The sequence below is a fragment of the Magallana gigas genome, chromosome 1, assembly GCF_963853765.1.
Source record: "Magallana gigas chromosome 1, xbMagGiga1.1, whole genome shotgun sequence".
Classification (NCBI taxonomy): Eukaryota; Metazoa; Mollusca; class Bivalvia; order Ostreida; family Ostreidae; genus Magallana; species Magallana gigas.
In genome coordinates, this window is record NC_088853.1 from 64,676,769 (window position 1) to 64,699,980 (window position 23,212).

The window sequence follows — 23,212 nt, forward strand, 5'->3', positions numbered from 1 at the left end:
TACAGACGGGAGGTAAAATAACACGAAAAGTAGGTGGATGGGACATTGTAAATTATACACCGGTAAGAAATTATACACCGGTAAGTTTTTGACATGTGATGGTACAACATGCACATGGTACGGAAGGTCAACCCTTTGCAGGGAATTAGCTGGGGGAGGTCTAAAAAGCTGAAAAATCTTTAAAAATTAACAAAATATTAAAGGCTCAAAATCTCATATAAACCAGATTGTAGATAATTTGACAGGTTTTGACATATGATTTACTTCAGAAATTGGTGATTGGCCTTATAACGAGTGAATTGAAGGTATTTTTTGCTGAATGGGACCTGAGGAAATTCTAGTTACAGAGTTCCGAAGACACACATCCCTTGGCTACAATGAATTGTATAAAAAAACTGCCCCGTGCAACCTAGATTCTAAACTGTTAAAGACTCTCGTTCGCGGTATCATCTGATTTGTGACCTGTTTAACTGACGTCCACATGGTATAAACGGACTTAACCAAACTTTTGTTACCTTGATCTTAAATCCACGTAAATGTTTTAACCAACAATTGAATACAAAATAGAGACAATGCAGGACAATAAGCAGAAATCAAAGTACTGAAAAGCGCTTACCTTGAATGTAAAAGAAAATGCTAAATGTGTAAATTGTCGCGGCCTCGACTAGGCGTCTCGGTCTGTACCCGGTTCACCCGAGTTCTATAGGGAATGTAAACGAAGAGTAAAATGACACTTGCAAAGTGTCTCTATGATGTACAGAAAAGCTTTAATTCAAAATATACAGATATATATAAGCCACTGCCTTGTGGCTATTTCTATGTTTGCCAACCACCCTCGCCACCTAGCAAGGCAACTTGTCACTCAGCCACTGGCAATGCCAGTTGGCCTATCAATTTGTTACTTGATAAAGAACCCAACCTAATCAACTTTAATAATCCAAAGTTTCAACTTACAGAAATTCACCGACGTGATATTCTCCTATACGGTAATTCGCATCTAGGGATTACTTCTCGTATCACCACAACTAGCGACACTATCTGGCTCTTAAATCAATTGCATTATATCTATCATAAATGTTTAAGGACATCCAAACATACTTTCTCGATTTATAAGTCATACGACTAATAAAAAACTACAATAACTGTTTTTGTTGTTTTGTTTTTATATAATAAAAATACTTGAATAACTCTTTTAATCACTTGACATTTTGATTACACTATACACAATAATTACTAATAACAAAAATACAAACAAGGGAAGATAACTCTTTCAACCGTTTCAAATGTACACTTGTGATTTGCAATTGTGATGCTGATAGCAATAGCATTGAAGGGAAATGGATGGACTGCAACATTTTATTTGTTTATAAAAGGCATCTTCACGTGGAAGTTTGAAGGATTCGATACCCAGATAGAATGACTACGTTGGGCCAACTTAAGCCCAACAATGTTGTTTACGTCAGGCCAATGTGGGCAAACTTTGTTGGCCCAATGTTATATTGCTCATCGGCTCTACGTCGGGCCAACGTGTAGAGCCTACATTGGTCCAACGCATTGATTTAAACTTTGGCCCACCACGTTGGTCCAACAATGGCCCAATGTGTTGTAATAACATTGGCACAACATACGAAATCTTAATGGTCCACAATAGCAAACAATATTTGACATACGTTGGCCCAACACAAAAGCATGTGTTGGGCCACTGTAATATTTTGATAAACTTAACTGAGCCATTATGGTGAGCCTATGTTGATCCTGTGGCCCTATTTGACCTATTATTACCTGGCCACCAATACGATGCTACTCAACACTTTGTTTTTCTAGTTAAAAGCAATTCACCATTTAAAATATATTTATCAATGTTATTATAACCATAACAACAATCAAATTAACTTGGTATGAGAGTAAATTATGCATATTTAAGTGGAACATTCGTTTTTAATTCATTTTGTTCAATTGTATGATTTTCGAAAACAAAATGTAAACTAAACCCTTATATATCTTACAAAAATAAAACAAATTTTAATTCGACAAATATGATCGATTCATTTTCTATTATTGAATTTTTCAAAGTTGCCATGACATTAAAAAGTTCATGTTATGAAGAATTTAATCATGAGTGTAATCCTCTGGCTCACTCCCCTCCTGTTCGGTTTCGTTTTGTGCTGCTGAAAGCCTTTTTTTTTCTGCCCTCCTCTTTCTCCCTCCCTCCCGATCACTGGCAAATCTGAACCAGTTTTTGGCAACAGAATATATTTCTGCATCGGTAGCATGGGGGCAAAGACGATTTTTTCCTCACTATTTCTAAAAAAAAAAAGAGGAATAATGAAAATATATATATTTTTCTCCAAGCTTGATTTATCAAGTTTATCTCTCTTTTTTTCCTCTTCTCTCTCTTTACATACCTTTCAATACTTCCTTAAATTGCAAGGAAGAGAAAGCAATTTCCCCCCTTTTCCAACCCAGTTGATTCTGGTCGCTAGTGGATTTTTTTATCATGTGTAATAAGAGTCTCCTTACTGTTGCCTTTGTATTTTCCCCACCAATTGTTGATAATGATCTCGCCTGCATAATGCTAAAAATAAAAAGATGGTGATATAAGTGCACTGTATCTTTACATCTCACCTGACTCATTGGCACTTTATCTGCATTTGAGTCAGAAGAGTCACTCAACGCATATCATAAATCACAATGCATATCAAACAAATCATCAGTTCCATGTTCAACTCTGAGTAATGGGGTTTTTCTCTGTAAACATTAATGTCTCAATGTAGACACGTTTTTCAAATTATCAGAGTCACAAAATTAATAGGGCCTATTTAAATACATAAATATTGAAAACAAGAAATCATATTGACGCAAGCGTCAAATGGGCCGCAAAAAATATGATTGTTGTATGAATCACCATTGGTTGTTTACATCAAAAACACCACAAAGAAGAAAATAATGAGTTGGTTGTACTCATTTTTATGGTAAATTTTAATATATTCTTAGCAACACATTTTGAACATTTTACTCCTATTATTAAGAATCGAGTTCGTTACTGTAAGCATTTCTAACAGTAATTGTATGATTATTGCCATAGTATGAAGTAAACGTAATATCATTTTTATAATATTTCATGTCATTCAGGTCTTTGGTATTTCAGGTCTTTAGTTTGTCCCCTATACCGATCTCGATACATTGTTTTGAAAGGAATAAAAAAACTCCGAAATTTCCAGAATAGATTATAGTCTCGATAAAAACGCACCTAACATGACATTTACGAACAAAACAAAAAATATTAAATACTTTTTAAAAGCATAAAACATATTTCTACATGCAAATAATTTACGTTTAATTCATAAAAATAAGCATAGTATCAATTCTGTAAACAAAAAGCTATCCCGCAGAAACGCAGTTACAATATTTAAATGTATATCAAATAACGGACCGCCTTCTGGCGGCCCGTAATAAAAAAAATGTGAAATCGTTTTACTTATCAGTCCGCTTACAATCTTAAAAGAACATCTAAAAGTTTAGAAATCTTGATCGTTACTTTGTATCATACAAGCAACTTACAGTCGTACCTGATCACTTTTACCCGTTCGCTGCTGCTGGAAAGTTACTGACTGCTGTTGGGCTTTCATCAAGCTGGAATCTGATGATAATGTTCATATGTGACACCTTGCAACTCCGTCACAAGCACATTCAAAAACAAACAAACACTGTGACTTGTGCATCGTGGTCCAGTTGATTGTAGTTATCTATAAAATAAATGTAACTACAATGGCTTTGTAACAGATACCTGCGGTAAATGTATTACTGATTAAACCCTGAAAAGGGGGAATGGTCTACAATCTGGATTTTCAACCATACTGCAATCTACATTGTATCCATAATCTGGAGAATAATAGGCATCAGTAAAATCTGTGAGCTGAAGAAAAAAGAAAAAATACCAATGCAAATAAAAATATAGACATTATTAACCCTTAATTGTTTTAAATGAACATGATCGATCAATAAATTATAGTAATTAGAAACATTTATAAACGATTGTATTTTATTAGTGGTGCCACATGATGAACCACTGCCATTCAGTCAACTGAATGTTAACTGAAATGTCTGGAAAGGTGCCATTCATAGGTACAGCTATGCCATTCAGTTACAGTTCAGTCACATTTCAGCTACCTGAATGGCAGAGGTTAATCCTGAGTGGGTCCAAGAATTAAAAAAAAAATCATGGGGATCTGGGAATGCATCCCCCCCCCCCTTAACAAAGTCACTTCATGCGGGGGAGGGGGTGCTCATTGCTCTAGTGCTGCAGGATTCACCTTTGTTGATATGAAATGTATTATCAAAATTTTATTACAAAAATTGAGTTATATTTAAGAGAAATCAACAATACACTAGCAACTTCATGTTTTGAATGACAGTCTCCCATCCTGTAGTTATTATGGTGAGGAAGTTGTAGATTCTTCACTCGAGAAAACTGGTCATTCACAAAATACTTCATTTAAAAAGCAAGTAAGTGATAACAGTGAACCAGTTGACTGAATATGTCAATGAGGAGCAAGACACATATATATTAAATTTGTACCCACAAGAAGCCCAAATAGATATAGGAATCAATTTGTACCAACTCAACGACATTTAGACAGTGTGCAATGAGGAGGCTAAAGTTAGGATTGATGATTTACCAGCAAATGAAGAGGACAATTTTACTCTGGAAGATTAGGATTCTATTCCATCTACCGAGTTAGATGACATTATTGATGCTGTGAGACATTTAGGACAAATCATCGAAGATGAGATATTGGAAGCTCGTCCAAAAGTAGATGAAGAAGCTGAAAACTGTGATCAAAGCCAGAATCTTTTGTTTAACGACTTGCCTACAATACTGTAGAATATTAAACACAATAGGACATAGCAAGTACTTTGAATATGTAGAGACTTTGAAAGGGCATTGTTAGGTGGTTTGTCCTTGTTAACAGTTGTCAAAGCTGATCTTCCAACAGGAATGGCAATCAACTGTCTTGGGGTCCATCCACTGACATATTCTTACAAAGGAGATGGGGAGAAGGATTCATCAACATTGGATGGTGTAATGGTCCCAGTTTTTTTCACCGGTGTTAAAACTTGACGTCACTTACGTTTTTTAGGAGGAGAAAACACACATTCACCTTTAAAATAGTAAAATAAAGCACACCAGTACATAAAAATAAGATTTAGTGCGTTCCTTTTTTTTACTATAAGTAAAGTAAATATACTGTGATCTATAATAATTACATACAAGTGAGCACAAATTAACATAATCAGCTCATTACACATCCTAACCCATTTAACCCCTGGTTAAGACAGCACTGTAGATCGCGCATTGTCTTGCCAAATGGTATTCTTCTCTTTCCATCCATTCTGTATAAAATATGTCACTTGACGCTGAAGTGGGTCCAACTGGGGCACGAACAGAATTGTCAACACCCGCATCTGTTACAGTTTTTTCTATGTCATTCTTAACTTCTTTTCCAAAATAAGTTTTGCTAATGAAGAAAAAATTGTGGAAAAGCACCGGTGCTTAATATTGCAATAAATTACCATTCTTCACCATGAGCAGAAATAAATCCTTTATAGTTGTATTCTGGGTCAGGGCATCTGTCCCTAATTATTTTAACACAACGCGATGGTACAACAGTCTCTATGAAGTCTGCCACAAATCCAGAAAATAAATTGTCTGTAGGCGTCATGCCTGGAAGATTTAATTGCATCTCTTTGTGTCCTGGCATCTCTGTCAAAAATATCATTTCTGAACCTCAGCTGAGGATGGAGAGAAAAGGGGTCCAGGATAACACGATTCATCTCCTGTTATAAGAAATTAGGATTATCAGTTTTTTATGAAATGAATTATCAAGTGCAGTCTCAGTTTAACACCATATAAATAGTGCCTGTTTGGGAGGGTAATTGTTGAAATTGACACCCCTCGAAAACCATTGTCAACCGACGCGAAGGTTGACATGGCTTTTTCGGGGTCTTAATTTCAACAATTACCCTCCCAAACAGGCAATTATTTTTTTTTATACTGAATGCCTTAATTTTAAAGAAAATTTTACTGCTTTTATTTAGAAATGAAGTGAATTCTACGGCGAACCGTACGCGCATAATTTACGCGCATGTAATAATTCCTGGTGTTACCCGTTGCCAAGTGTGTTGCTAACGCTGAGAGTATTAGAACGGATTACCAACTGCGTTTATACCAATCAGATTTCAGTATTTAATATGAAAGGATAATAAAATTTTATGTTTGTTTTTAACATCTAATGTTCAAATGCCATTTTCACTTGTTCTACATTTATGCTTGCACATGTATTGTATGTATGATCTTTCAATATCATTTATACAAAATCTCTTATGTACATGTGTATATGTATATGCTTATGTGTAATATGTATCGGTATTAACTTACTGGTCTTTGGCTTAAACAAAGCTCGGATCGCATTTCACATCACATCCTTTCAGCAGCACTATTTATTTGTGTGCAATGGGTGCTCACACACACGTGTCATACACATATATAGATTATTACATAGCATTTTTAATATCGCATCATATATTACCCAAGGGTCACTGTACATTCATAGGAGACAAACTTCCAGGTTTATATTGCACGAGGCAGAAAAGGTTATATTTTCTGTAAGATATTTCATTCCTATTTTCTTGCTATAAGGACAATAGCAAGTTTATTTTCCCTGCCACAGCAACTAATTCTAGAGGCAAAGCCGGGAGGAATAGTTGCTGTCGGAGGGGAACAATAAAAAACTTTATGGGACTTCAGATTATTTGATCACATGACCAAAAAGATCATTTTTTATTGTTTCATGAACTCAATTACCTCATATAGATTTTAAACTTTATTACAATGTATAATGTATATGAAATTTCTTTAATTATGTTGAAAATTTATGGCCAATTAATTTTGATTTGTCTGTAAACTGAAAAGTACATGTAATTGAAGCCCTAATTGATCTGTTCTATGGTGGAATTCCAGTATATTGATTATGCTAATTTTATGTTTTTACTGGCATGTACAATTAAATGTATTTGAGTCAAATTAAAATTGAGCCAGTTTTAAATTAGATTCCAACAACCTTATTCTTTCCTTCTTAAACTTTGAAAAATCTTATAACTCACCAACTCTGTGTGTAAGTAAATTCGCACAGGGGTTTACTTCATCTTTTTGAAGTAATTTCCAACTGTAAAAGACTCCCAATTCTCGTCCGAGTCTTGAATTGAGGAGCCAGAAAAGGATCCCTGTTGCACATCTAAGGCATCCAGTTTTAAACCTTGGGCCTCCGACATGCCATTTGGAAAAAAATATCGGTGATTTCCCTTATCAACTGATTCAAAGTCAAGGTTTTATTGAAATCCACGATCTGTTGACCCCCCGGTTGCTTGCTGAGATCAGTTTGTATACTCCTGCCCTTATGGAATGTTTCCAGCCAAACATAAAGTCGTCGTGTTAACTTTGTTTTCGTGTCCTTTTTCGAGCTTATGGTCCTGCCAGTCTTCCTCTGCTTTTGGAGTTAAAGGAAGGTCTTGATGCAACTCATTGGCGCATCACTCACTAAAACATGAAAATGGTATTAATTCAAGTTTGCATAAATTGAAAATATGACTTAAAGTGATTCTCACCATATTTTTACTTCAGAAAAAATGGGTTTATTGACCATTGTATTGTACACGAGTGGTTATAATTTAGGCTAAAAAATACTGACAGCAAATTTTAAGTTACTGTGGAATCAGATTTCGTGGTGGCTCAATTTTCGTGGGTTTTTTATGGGGAGCCCTCCCCCGCGAATTCACATCTTCCACGAAAGCAAGTTTTGAAAGAGTAAACTTTCTTATTAATACTGAAAACCAACACATCCATGAAATTACATTAATTCCCAATATAAGCAAAAAACCAACAATCCACGAAAATTGGCCCCCACGATTTTAATTGATTCCACAGTATGAAAAGGTAATTGATTTTAGTGTCTTTTGCAGGAACCGAAGCATTTTTATATCTCTCTGGCCCCAACAGAAAAGATTTAATAGGGGGTGGGGAAGAGAATAACAAAAAATGTATTTATAATACTATTGGTTAGATGTTAAAATAAAATTGTTCACCCTACCCTAGAATGTTTTCCTGGGTAAAAGCTAAGACTTGATTTTCATTAGATATTTACAATTCATTCTTGAGTAAATAAATGTATTTGTAACCTTTCTTGTGATTTCGACAGGCTTGCTTAATTTTCAATCTTATTCCGAGAGAAACATTCCAAGTTTAATGAAGTCTTCGTCTGTCATCTCTTCCACTTCATTGATGCCATTAAAAATTGTACAATATCATGTATGTTTGATTATGCATTTCACAATGGACATAATTTTTAAGAATTGAAAAATTAATGCAGCAAAAGTAAACAATAATTCATTTTTTTTAAATAGTATAGCATCAAATCTGATCACATTAGCATATTCTGATTAAACTGTGTGTCAGTTGATGTTAAGGTCATGATCTAGTAAATAAAAAGGTGCCTACAAGTTTATAAAACTTAAGAGATAAATTCTCTCAACGTTGCTTCATGCTTTGTTTGATAGGGTGTTCCGGGGCTAAATGTTTTGGCAAAAACAATGAAAAATCATGTTTTAAACCGTCATTTACAATGAAATATGAAGGAAATGAAGAACAAATTTCGGGAGTTTTGTCCATTTTTGACAAATAAAAATATATCTAGAATGCCTACAGTCTCCCCAAAAACGGAATTTAACAAGCTCTTGAACTCCTCTTTAAAATGATGTCAAATTGAATATAGGTATCGGGATTACTTTTTCCATGATTTAACATAGAATGTCATGAAATTGTTATTTTTTTTATCATAATTCCTTTGAAGCCGTAAAGTAAGGGAAAAAAGATTCTTCAAATCAATTATGACGTCATAATGGTTCTAGCTCTAAAAAGACTAGATCTTGACCTTAAGTGATGTCATTTAATATACGGTAGTAGGCCAGTACTGCATTGATTAATGACACATCCAATCATATTGAAGTTTAATTTAACAGAGAATATTAATATGTTCTTTTCCTTCTAATGACTTTGAATTTGCATAAATGACCTCAAGTCAAAATCATGTAGGAAATAATAATTTTACTCCATAGAAAAATGGATCGAACACAATTGCAGACAGACGGACGAACAAGGTGACTCTCATGTTATATAATATACCACCAATCTTTGTTTGCAAGGGGAGGGAGTTACTGATTGGTCCACTTACATGTTTAAAAATTCAGATTAGCTAATCCTCTAGAAGATCTTACACAACTTACCATATTTTCTCAAAAATCTGTGTTTAATGGCTCAATACGATTTCTTTAGGATGGTGCACAACTCATCAGTTTCAGCAATTAATTTATTTAAGTTTGTAAAGTAATTAATTTCAGCATATTTTACTTGCTTTTATATACATATGCAGATAAATACATAGTCTTTTTAATGTTAAACAATAGTCTATAGCTAAATGTATGCTTGCTGTGGTTTCAGATGTTGATCACAGTTTTTGACTACACCCTTATTTATAGGTGTGTGTGTGTGTGTGTATATATATATATATATATATATATATATATATATATATATATATATATATATATATATATATATATTATGGTGTCGTTTACCTTTTACCAATTCCAAGGTGTGCATATTTTGTGACGTTTTACATTGGTGTTGCTTTTTGTGTGTGTATATATACATGTATATTCTGTCAAATTTTAAAACCAATTATTTCCCCAACACATCTAATGTTTAGAGATTTTTCACTTACATACCTCAGACTAATTTTTAAACACCCTCATCAGCCAAGTAAGATGAAATGGTGTGGACTAAAGGTGACTTGATCCCAATGTGAATTTAAAATACTTCACTTTCAAAGGTTGGTTAGAATATTTATAGGAAAATATTTGAGGCAATTTCCATGGAAATGCAGTTATGCAGCTAATAATATATGCATATTTATATGTACACTATGGAGGAATATTTAAACTGTCGTTTCATCACACGTGTACTCACATTGTAGTTCTAGCTATTTCATAATTCACAATAATTTATCAAAATCTATCTCTTTTACAGTGTGTGTGTCATTTTTCGTTCAAAGTTTTATGTGTCGATAAAATGACGTAGCAATGCACAAGAACTGGTAGCACGCCACTACCGACTCTCGATTTTGCTTAACAGTTACAACTATCGTTTATTGCCTGACGGCATTACGTCAGGCATATCTGAGTCATTCTCAAAATCCGCCAAAATTTTGGTCACGGGTCAATAAAAAATTACATCATGGAAAAATAATATAAATTTGTACATTTATTCACGGCCGGTGCTATCGTTCCAAACCACAGATTTTGTACATGTGTCCATTTGTTGTTTTTTGGAAATACATGTAATGTAGCCGATGGCTTGCAACGATAATGTTTCCTGATGTACATCCTTCAATTTAAGAGGAAACGAAAAAAAGAACTACAGTTTTTATATTCTGCAAATTTCACCAAAATCGTCTGAAGCGTTTTTCTGAAAACGTGACAGAAAAAAATATAATACCAGAGAGAGAGAAAGAGAGAGAGAGAGAGAGAGAGAGAGAGAGAGATTTTGATGTTTTATAATGTTCAGGAAATTAATATATAAATTATACGACATATGCCAATAAACTCATGTATACATGCATGTATTTATTTATATTTCATTTGTGAATAAATAAAGTAATTAAACAGTCCTCATTTAGAATAATTGAAACATGGCCTTATTTTTTACCAGAACGGTTGTTTCCCGTTTAATGTTCTTTGATGCCGACAAAGCGACCTAGCGAGCTCCAAGTCGGCGAGGGGTACTTCGGCGGCATGTCTTTGATGCCGGCAAAGCGACGAACGTCTAAATTTAGCGAGCTACTCAGAAGAAATTCCCGCCACAGTCACTTTCCCACGAACACAGGTGCAAACAAGATGACAGACGAAGCTGGACCGTCCAAAAAAATGAAATCTTCATCAACATTTGTAAGTTAATCTTGTTGTCAAAATTATATAGGATTGCGTAGGATTTCAAGGCGAACACGCAACTTTAAAAAGGTTTGACACATGCAGGCCGATTTAGTTATTTTAAATGGAAAATCTACAATAGCAAAACTCTTTGTTTAACCGTATGTAATTTACACCAACTCTAATTTATTCGCAAAGTTTCATCAGGTTGTTTTTAGCAGAGACATACATGTACATGTAAATAACAGAGATTGGGAACTTCGCTATTAGCGTGTTCGTTTTTGAAAAATGTTATGGGACCGACCTTACTTTGAGAATTACTCAAATTTTAGTAAACTGAGATAATCATCTTAAACCAATAATATATTGTTTAAATGAAAAAATGGGTGAAGGTTTTAGACACTTTTGAAACAAAAAATTGAAAAGAAAGATTAATATATATAAAAAATATATTGACCAGCTATAAAGGATCGGCGAAATATCGGACGACGGGTAGCCTACTGCCTCCTAAAACTTATCTTTTAATATTGTTTATAAGACATAAATTTATGAAAATATCATATTTTGAATGTTTTGGTAATAGGTTTTATCTGTTTATATTTCAATATAATTGTTAATTTCAAAAATATACTTATTTAATCTGGGAAAACTTTACAATAGGGACTTCGAGATTTCGATCAGTTGCTAATCTCTGCTATTTATGTCTCTGAGGAATATATAGGAAGTATTGTCATTTTCCGCAGTTAGAAGCAGAAAAAATACTACAAAAGCTTTTTAGCTCACCCCTGAGCTGAAACCTCAAGTGAGCTTTTCTGATCACATTTTGTCTGGCGTGCATCTGTCCGTCCACATGTCTGTCTGTAAACTTTTTACACTTTCGACATCTTCTCCAGAACCTCTGGGCCAATTTCAAGCAAACTTGGCAGAAAGCATCATTGGTTAAAGGACGGATTCAAATTTGTTGAAATAAAGGGTCATCGCCCCTTTGAATGGGGGATAATTAAAATTTATTGAAAATTTGTTGATATTTTTCAAAAATCTTCTTCTCAAAATCCATTCAAATTTGGCCAGAAAAGATGAAAGTTGTGTGTAAGCATCCTCATGCAGATAGTGTAGATTCAAGTTTGTTCAAATTATGGTAATGGGGAGTATGGTAGGATCACAATGGGGGGGGGGGGGGGGTCAAATTTTACATAGGAATATATACATGTAGAGTATATGTTTAAAAATCATATTCTCAAAAACCATTTGGCCAGAAGAGCTGAAACTTGTGTGGTTTAATTCGAAGCATCCTCAGATAGTTTAAAGTCAAGTTTGTTCTAATCATGGTCAGGTTGTGATGTTTTAAATAGTTTCAGGAGGTTTGGGTAAAAAATGCCTTCATTTATAGTCTGTCCCAAGTTATTGAATCCATCACTTTTTGATGATTTTTAATTAAATTATGCATATCTGTTAAAGAAATACAGTTGAAATTGCAGATGAACAGGAAAATATCCACGATATCTTTATTGACACATTATGGTTTAATTTGCACTTATTAAAGTTCACAGGAATGAACACAAATTTCTTGCGGAGATTTATAGTGGGATATGTTAATTTTCATCTTTTAGGCATTTCAAACTCACTCAGAATACCTCGCATAATTTGTGAATGATATCATCCAGGATTTTTTATGGCTGATGAGTAATCTGTATAGTCATGTATTGTTTACAGAACAGTTGAAAGTAAAAAACTATTATACTTTTTTCCGAGTTTTTGCTTCCACCACTTTTTGCTTGATATTTTGATAATAGTAAATACCTTTGTGCTCAAACTACGTTCATCTACTAATATGAAAAATGTCCATCTCTACCCCCTCTACCACTTCAGGTTTCATTATACACATCCAAAAATTGAAAGTCGATGGAGATTTTGCATTGCATTAGCCATTAATAAGCCCGGATGATAATGTTAAAAAATTGCGCGATGTATTCAGAGTGTATTCCGAATGGAGAAAAAATGTAAATATTTCCCATTACAAATATCCGTAAGAAAATTGTTCTCGTTGCTGTGAAAATTTTTGAGTGAAAAGGGATAATTGTTCATTGAAGATATCTTGGATATATTCCCTTTCATCGATTTCAATTGTATTTCTTTCACATGTATGTGTATATATTTTCATTAAAAATCATCAAAAATTGCTTGAAGCAATAACTTGGGACAGACTATAGAGGTCCTTTCAAAATACCATCGATTTTCCCACTTGTTGACAGTCTTGTTTTTGTCAGGAGCTGGCTAAATCCAGATACCCGTTGCTTTGCCGGCATCAAAGACATGCCGCCAAAACTCCCACGCAGTATGACAGCATTAGAGCTGGCTGGGTTGCTTTGTTGGCATCAAAGAAATATTGCTATCTTAATAATAAGGACTGTTTATTTTTCATTCACATAGATTTATATAATGCATGCATGCATATATACATGTGTTTACTGACAAATGTTGCTTGTATATTGATTTCTTGAACACTGTAGGTCACAGATTTTTTTTACAAGTTTAAATTGTATCGATCAATTAATGCATTCAGTTTCTTTCTGTCTTCTGTCATTCAAGTTATGAGCGGTAAATTCTTAACTCTGCCTTAACTGTAACGATCCGATTGGAGAAGGGTTCAGTAAACATCTTTTAATAAGGGAAGAAGGTACAGCAAACCTTACAAGCTTTAATTACTAACTGTATGGGGTTCAGGGGTCGATGCTGAATAGCTAGTGCATTCTAATGGGCTCAATTGGCTGCAACTATAAATAAAGGCATAAATTTTTCAGTCTGCTATGAAAAGAACAAAAAATAAGGAGAATTTTTCTTTTGAAAATCTGGCTCTACCATCACCAAAATCTTAAAAACCATGCAGTCAACTTATTCCCCAACTCAAATCTTTAAAAATAAAATCATAAATATGAGATCAATACTCAGACTTGAAACTGAGTATTATATTCATTTGGTTTCAGAAAAGTTGGTGATGGTGGGGTCTGATGAGGGCCAGTATCTCTCTCTCTCTCTCTCTCTCTCTCTCTCTCTCTCTCTCTCTCTCTCTCTCTGTCTCTCTCTCTCTCTCCATATATTTGAATAAAGTCATTCCAAACAAAAGAATAATTTCAAATATCAGTATATATAAAAGAATCAGTTGTTTTTCGATCTGCGGTACACTACATGTATTTTACATGCAGTTGCACGTTTGAATCATGCTCTCTCTCTCTCTCTCTCTCTCTCTCTCTCTCTCTCTCTCTCTCTCTCTCTGAGTGTCTGTGTATGTTTAACCTTCATTTTTATAAAGTCATTTCAAAGATGCATATTAATAATGCTTAATATGACAATAAATAAGCATGAAAACAATTGTTTTTTCGACCAGCAGTGTACTATCTGTAGTGCTATTGCACTCTATTTACCGCATGCGTTGTTGTGACGGCAGTATGGTTTTGATGCCAGCAAAGTTGCCGGCTGACTGAGTCTAGCGAGTGGCTGACGTAAACATTGGCTGTCGCCAAATGGGAAAATCGGCTGTATTTTGAAACGAGCTCTCTGCACGAAAGTGTTATTTAATTTGTTTACATTTTGAAGCAAATACATGTTTATGAAAATTGTATGACACAATAACTAAATGAAGCTATTCTGAATAGCTTTATTAAGCTGTATACGGTAACTTTTTCAATCTATAATGGTAAATGGGGAGATTGTTGTGGACCTGCATGAGAATGATAATTAACTCTTACAACGACAATAATGATTTCTAACTTGAACAAAGTAACTATTGAAAAGAAAAATCAAAATAGACTAATGAAAAGAAAAATCAATATAATTAGAAATTTTTTATTAACGATACATATGGATGTAACAATTAAAAAGAATTTTGATTGCATGTGTTTACAATATCAGAGGGTTCAAGTTCAAGCATATTGATTTCATGATTTTCAAACTATGCAATGAATATCCATCTTCCAATTATATATTCCAGTTATTTACTGTATAATAAAGACATTAATGGGTATACATATATAATTATACCTGCACTTTCTAAAGAAAGTTAGGGTATATTAATTGTTGTTATTCTGTTCTGTCTGTCTGTCACATCTATTGGTCACGACTTTTAACTATGTTAAACTGCTGTTACATCTTATAAAGCAGCAAACTGAAATCTGGGAGTTTTATTTGGGGTGTCAAAAATTCTCTGGTTGTATTGGGGGTCTGATAAATGCTAATAAATGTTTTTTTTTTGTACAAAAACCCTTGTTCCTCAAAGTTCTTTTACATTTTTAACCATTTGGAAAAAATAGTGAAATTTGGATGAAATTGGGAAAAATGTCGATCATACCTTACATATGTCCTGGTGTGTCATTTTGTGTGAATATGTTTAAGAGTTTACTCATGTTAAATGACAAGTTATTAGCTAGGGTCAGTCTGGTCTGCTAATTATCCCCAATCAGTCTATATAATTGTTCTGAGTTGTTCTAAGCTTTTTGAGTAATTATCACAAGTAATGTACATCACTTTTATTAATTATCTTTTAGATTATAAATACAGTTAGAAATTTATTCAATTCAGTCAGACACTTTTGGCCACTACCTCATGTTGCTTATGTCTTCATACTGACTATGTTATAAGTTGACTGTCCATTAGTCTGTCAACTAAGACTAAGCAACATTGAGTTAAATTTCATTCTGACCCATTTGGCCTTTTAAAAAATAATTTTTATCCTGTTCCATTTTGACTTTATTTTATTTGATTATTGTTAATATTTTATAAGTAATTAAAATCACTTGATCAATAAATTGTGAAACCTGCCTTCGAGTTATTCGACTTAGAGGTCAATTTAAGCCTATTGACTAGGCTGACCCCCTGTCTCTTGGGTTGGGCCTATACAAGTTAATTCCCCTTATTTTATAGTGCCCTTTCCCCTCGGTGACACATTTCTCGAAATATTTCAAATAAGACATAACCATATTGTTAGAAAAGTATGTGTAAATAGGTTCAACCAGTTTTGCATCATCGATCCAGTTTAATTTTTTTCTGTAATATTTTGAATTGTGCGACATGGTTGGCAGTCACAATATGGCCGCCCTCATTTGGAGCATGCGGTTTAGATATATTTAAAACCAAGATACCGATTTACTTTTCACGAACTTCGGGACACGTTTTTTTTTTTCTTAAACAATATTTGTTTTTAACTTTTCGGAATTTTCTGTGATGAAATTGGGAAAAAACACATACTTTTTACCGTTGGGAAAGGGGCCGGATACAGGCCCCTACGACGCCTAAAAAAAACCTGGGGGTCGAAGTTTTACATAGGAATATATAGAGTAAATCTTTAAAAGTCTTCTTCTCAGAAACAAATCAGCCACATGATTCTTTATAATTGTTAAGACTTTGGCTCCAGGACAATTTCTTAGCCTCACAAGAAGTTCAGAGTTTGATGTAGCTTTATATCCCATATATAAACAATTATTAAAGATCTTTTTGAGAACAGTGCAATACTCATAATGTGATATCACTCTAAAATCAGCCTGTTAGAAAAAGGGATTAATGATTATAAAAATAAGAATATCCAGGGGGGAAAATGGATTTTATTTGAACAGGATCTACATGTATTATAATTGCGAATTGTCCAGATAGTTTGTATTATATGACTCCATTAAGCTGATTTTATCATACCTATTGTTCCTCAGGTGAGCGATGTGGCCAATGGGCCTCTTGTTGAAATATCACATTTAAGGTAGCTCCATACTCGTAAAATTCTCTGAAGAAAGTTAAAAAACCAAACTGAATTCGACTTGACAGATTAACAGAATTGACACCAATTAACAGATCTTGGTGGAAAGAAAAATTGGCTGACAGTGAATAATGAAGTTAAACTGTTTTGATCCTAGCTAGCTTATGTTGAAGGAGTGTCAATTATAATTGATATCTAAATGTGAGAAAAGTTCAATATAACCAAAGTTGTAGGGAAAGCTAATTGCTGTTCACTGTTGTTTCTAAGTAGTAAATATGGTAGATCAGTGGCATAGCTTAAAGCTGACATGAATTCATAAAAGCATTTGGTCGCCATATTAGTTTCAATCGCTCCTTTAGGTTATAGGTGACTGCTTTATACTAGTTTGACTGTATTGATATTCAGGTATCCATTTAAGAGCTTCAAAGTGCAAAATTGAAGACAGTTCATAACAGCTAGTTTATACTTTTAATGGACATATATTGTGTGGGGTTTTTTTCACAATGGTAGTTGCATGGATTAAGGTATAGCTCTATACACCACTTTTTGATGACGCAGTACGCAAAAAAGTAAATCTGGAAACATGCATTTCCGGTACTGGCTGATTTAAACTGAGGTGAATTGTATGGGAACCGCTATTTTGAAAAATTTGTTAAATGGATAGATTTAATTTGATAATTGGAAAATTCAATACTTACAAATAATGTGGTATGTGACACCTTCTCGTTGTGTGGTATTATTTATCGAAATAAACAATAAAATCAAGCATAAATTTTTAAAGAGTTTTTTTAGCATCATCGATATGTTACACCGTAGCGCAGTGGGTTAGTGGGTTCACTACAAACCAGTAGGTCATGAGTTCGATTCCCGTTGAGAACAATAAATTGTTTAACTTTCCAAAAATTTCTAAAACGGATTTTTTGGTTGAATACCGTGAAAGAAAATTCTAAACAGGTGAAAATATTTCAATTATTATATACTTTAATGCACATTAATATCGACACCTAACGGGGGTGAGAGGGTTGCTTTGAATTTCTCTCAGGTTGGGATACATAAATCCTATTAGCCTATAGTCAATGTTCCCCTTTATTTAGTTGACTTTAGTTTTGCACTAAAGCGAATATATTCACTTATACAGGGCAAAGTCTATAATGAAATATGCATGTATTTATCATTCCAACATTATATTTAGGAAATTTTCGTCAACTCAGAAATGAAAAGTCCCCAAGGTGTTTGGGCCCTGGGACTTAGGAACGATAACCCTTACATGAGGAACTTTCATACCAAATAAAATTTAAAATATTTTTTGTGTTTATTTGCAATTGTTTTCATTCAATTTTTTATTTCACATTTATTAAAATTCATTTTCTTATAACATCAAGCAACTCTTTCAGATGATTTGTCAACAGAGTAAGAAAATATGAAAAAATATGTTTTGGGGAAATGGTAAAAAAAATTGCAATAATAACATTTTTGAATGTTAAGAAGTGTTATATATTTTTTTATGTGTCCGAAGGAAATATCCATCATATGACAAGATAATTTCTCTCAATTTGTTGATAGCTGTCTTTTTAAAAAATATTTTACAAAAACACGAAAAAACATTAGCAAATTCTTTAAAAATACCTATAGTATCCCTATCGTCATTTTAATATTTGATAAGTATATGTTTTGTGGTCTTCTATTGAAAATTGGAATAAACTGTGGGTGTATAGAGCCACCTTAAGTTTAAATTATGTGGATTAAATCTGACAGTCCAATATGTCTAATCCATTCACAGGGGAGATGGAGTTTGGAATTTATTTAAATGTTGAGCAATGCCCTGTTTCAATGGAAGAAAATTTAGAATTAGTGAAAATATTGTGAATATCTTTAAAAAACATATAGTAATAGGAAAATTGTTTAATCCAATTAATTCTGTCATGAAACAGGATATGTTGAACAATAACATTTTCACGTATAGTTTTAGATTTAGTTTTTCTTTTTGTCTTTACATGACTGTAAATTGTGACATATTTCAGAGTTAATTAAGAAAATATTTCGTAGAGATTTTTGATGGTGCATGACAGCGAGTTGAAGAATCAAACATTGAATGGTCAGGTTTTGAAATATTAGTTATAAAATTGCTACTGACTCCTTTGTCAAGTCTTTGTTATCCATGACCAATATCACTACCATTTGGGATTTTGCAAGGTGTTACTTGGCAGTTAAATTATGATATGTGTGTATATTTAATTATTATATTGAAGATGAGATTTGTTGAAATCTGTTTAAATTCAACAGATATCAGAAGTCCTCGAAACTCCAAACTCGAAACGGAGAATCTTGACCATAGGTGACAAGTCTGGTGAGATAGACATTAAAATGTGGGGTGAGAGGAAAGCCAACCTTGTCACAAGGCCCAATGTCAACATTTTGTTGACCTGCTTAAAGGTTGATGTCTATAATGGGAGGGTGTCATTGAATTCATGCGTGTCCACCACAGTGGAGGTAAATTTTAAATTAATAGTTTAAATAATAGAGAGACAATTAAGTAGCTCATTTATGAGAGGAATTCATTTCATAATTCAAGCATTTTGCAGCATATCCTGAGGATGTAGAATCGTCAATGCTATAAATATTGGTTAGTTTTATTTTGTTTGATTTAATTTGAGTGGAAAATAAAAAAGGTATCTTAATATCCCATAAAAATTGCTTTTTGCGATTTTACGGAGATATTTATTCTTAACATTTACTTAAGATTGTTCCGTACTGTGTTGGATGATATTGTCAAAAGTAAAGCTCAAACTAAGTACTAACTACTTGCTGACTCTTGGCAGTTGGTACATGTTCTGAACAGATGCATGCACTTTTAGTACTTTAGTTCCTAGTGAAATTGAATTTTAGTGTAAATGTTAAATTTCATTTGATTTCTTCATAAAAAAATTCTTTCACAGTAAATTAAGACTTGCATGGACATATTTTTATTTGCTGTAGATCATAGAAGACTTGGAACCTGTTGAAGGAGTCATAGAGGCTGCTTGTTTTGATGAGTATGTATAGTACATGTATTCAATTTGTTTACAATATACTGATATTAATATGAGAGGTCTACATAATATGGATGTAAATGGTTATACAAGATATTTTGTAAGTGATCATCATGTTTTTTAATGTGTATTAAAATTTTTGTATTTGATATGTCTTGAAAGGGATGAAATGTCCATTATGGTTGGAGAAAGTCTGTTTGACGTTACCCCAGAACAGATGCAAAGAATTTTTCCACTATTGCAGTTTATTGACCAAAAAGTTATTAAGGCGAAGCACCAGGGGAGCAGTATCACTGAAATGTAAGTTTAGTACGGATTTTTTCTGAATAATACATTCACAATATATTATTTTGTTTAAATCTTTGCCATCAAATACATCACACATTTACATAAGATAATTAAATTATATTCTTGTAGTCAACTTATAATTCTGGTTCTTATTTTTTATAATATGATAATCCATCTATGCAGGGACAAGATTTCTAACTTTCATTATTTTATTTTTTATGATTTACATGCATGTAGCTGCATGTTAAAGAATTTTTCAAATATTGCCTATAATTGCACCAATTCAGTGTAATGATATGAGTAGGAAAGCAATATTGATTTTCTACTGATGATTGCTGATTCACACCTGTGCTTGATATTTTAATCCTGAAATTTCATGAATGAAACAGTCCTTGCATTTTGATAACATTGCTCTCAGAACAAAGGGGGCTTATCTTTTATATCAACAAATGACACTTATTAGCTGACTTGACCTGAATGTTTAATTTAGCTATTCTCATAACATTTTGTCTGTCGGTTGTCTCTGTCTGTCTATCCGTCTGTCTGTCTGTATATAGGTCTGTCTGTAAACTTTTTACATTTTTGACTTCTTCTTCAGAACCATTTAATTCTTTTATGTCACAAGATGGTCAAAGTTTGATGTAGGTTTATAATCCATATATAAATAGCTATTTAAGTCTTATTTTGTGAGGAACTGCAATGCTCAATATGTAATACTACTGTAACAAAAAAGGTGAATAATAAACATAAGAATGAATATGCGGGGGAATTTTTTTTATCTATTATCTATTATACAATATTGTTCAGATCCATAAAGCTGATTGTATTATGTGTATTGTTGGTAAGGTGATCGTGATGTGGCCATGGGCCCCTTGGGTTTTTTTTGTTTTTTTTACCAATATGGCTGTATAGTGAACATGTAAATTTTGAGGTCACTTGAGCCATTCTGGTAACCTCTAACAGTTTTACATTTAACTTCATCTTGAAAACCTTTAATTTTATGACAAGTTTAATGGCTTTGATACTCAGGTGACTGTGAAGGCCTGTAGGCATCTTGTATTCTGGAACTATTTAATATAGACGACATTCTGCTTTTCTGACTTTAAGTGGTCAGGTCGCCAATGTGGTCTATGGGCCACTTCTATGTTTTATGTAAATTTAGAATTGTTCAATTTTGAATTTTACTTCATTTTTTTTTTGTCTATTTGATAGTGTTTCAGTGAGTGATGAAAATGATGTAGACTAAAGACCATATCCTGAGAGGAAGAGAACAACCTAATGAAGAGGAAGTAGTGGGTTTTTTTCTGGTTGAAAATTAGCCTTCATGGATCTTATGTTGTTGAGTTTTTTGCTGCATTTATATAGATACTTTTTGTTAAAACATACTGGAATTAGCAAGTTAGAAAGCTTGTAGTTATGATTTTGTTGGGGGTTAGTTTTACTGTGTTTTTGTTAAAGAGCATTTGCAACTTTTGTGTATATGACATTGCTGTACCATGCCAATAAGAAAGAAATAACTCAACAGTCATTTATTGGGCAATATTAGATTTTTATCAAAATCAAGGCAAATGAAAGATGTTTTAGACTAATTGCAATAGATTTTTTGTTACAAAAAAAACTTCAGATTTTGTAAAATAAATGTGGTTTTGGTACTATAACAAAATCAGATTGTTTTGGGCTGCATTACTGCTGTAGAAAGGGGCATAACTGTTAATTACCATTATAATACATTATGGTGCATGTTAGTGATGAAGGGGGAAAACTTATTTGAGATGAGTTGAACATTTGGAATGGAGCAAATCAAATTTCAAAGATTATTACACTCATTTTAGAGTGTATTACAGTATGTCATTTTTTCTTGCTCCAATATTTTTATTTTTTGTTTAATTGGCTGTGGCGGGGAAATAATTCATGTGTCAAGTTTTGTATCAAAATGTTCAGGAATTTTTTTTTTTTAATAATAGAACTGGATGATTCATGGAATGATTTAGGCATAGTAAATGTAATTTAATGTAAATTTATGTATTTTAAAATTTTATGTAAACTCTTTATTTACTAATTAGCTAAACATTCTAACATTTCTGTTGCAACAATTTTAAGAAAAGTAAGATAATTAAAATTTATAACATCCTTTTGAAATTTGTATTATCTTGTGAAGTAATGATTATCATCTGTTAAAATGTATCTAAATGTTTAAATTAGATCTTGCTGGCATGGGTAAATGGTATTTCATTTTTTATTTATTTATTTTTAAATTGATAATTTCAGCGAATTATTTGATGGGTTTACAGATTCATTTCTTTTTCTATAGTAATTCATATAGTTCATTAATGCATGTTACAATTATGCATTACCTTTAAAAGATTCTCTGTTTCATTCATGTTAAATTGTACATGTTAGGTTATATTTTTCAAAAGAAATTATTTTGTTGCAATTAGTTTAAAATTTGGTGTGTTTTTTGTTCAAATTATTTGAAGTAAGATATTTTCGCGATTTTTCTTCTCAAATAATCATGTGTTGTTTTCCTCTTGTTTTTCTGTAGTAGACTTTTACTTGTTTCTTGATGTAGTGATTTGTTATAATAAAAGAAAGATTAGTCAGCAGACTTTTTGCTATTTTTAAAGTTGTCAAATGAAACTGATATACATGTCTATGATAATGCATGACATGAACATCTGTAAGAATTAAGTCTTGCATTTAAAGATCCAGTTGTCAACTTCACTATTAAAAGTTGTCCAGCTGTTTGACATCACAATTATAAATTGTGTGGGGTTTATATTTTGTTGAAACAGCATGGTTGAACTTTTTTTTAGACATATGAATGGAAAAGTTATGGTACCAAATGACCGTGTGTCTAAAATCTTCGAAAACTTACATAGTTATTGCCCTTGGAATAGGAAATGCTTGTTATCGCTACTTCTCTTAAAGCATGAGAGATAGAGACTTGGAACTTTAACCAATGTCTTCTGTACACTTTGAGGGTTTTTTAATCAATTCATACCGAAAGAGTCCGACGCCCCCTTCTAGCAGATATTGCTCTTCAAAGTATTTAAATTTCCATAAAATCACTTCAAACTTTTTTACTATCAATCACAGAGATTTTGGACCACTTATA

General features: G+C 32.9%; 1 protein-coding gene across 1 annotated transcript; it reads left to right on the plus strand.

The window, feature by feature from the left end:
* Nucleotides 1–19,060: 19,060 nt before the first annotated feature.
* LOC117685810 (uncharacterized) lies at nt 19,061–22,662 on the plus strand. Its single transcript, XM_034460359.2, has 4 exons — nt 19,061–19,270; nt 19,757–19,812; nt 19,972–20,109; nt 21,310–22,662. Exons 1-4 carry the CDS (start codon nt 19,145–19,147, stop codon nt 21,341–21,343), a joined length of 354 nt encoding a protein of 117 aa, XP_034316250.2. The 5' UTR covers nt 19,061–19,144; the 3' UTR covers nt 21,344–22,662.
* The last annotated feature ends 550 nt before the right edge of the window (nt 22,663–23,212 follow it).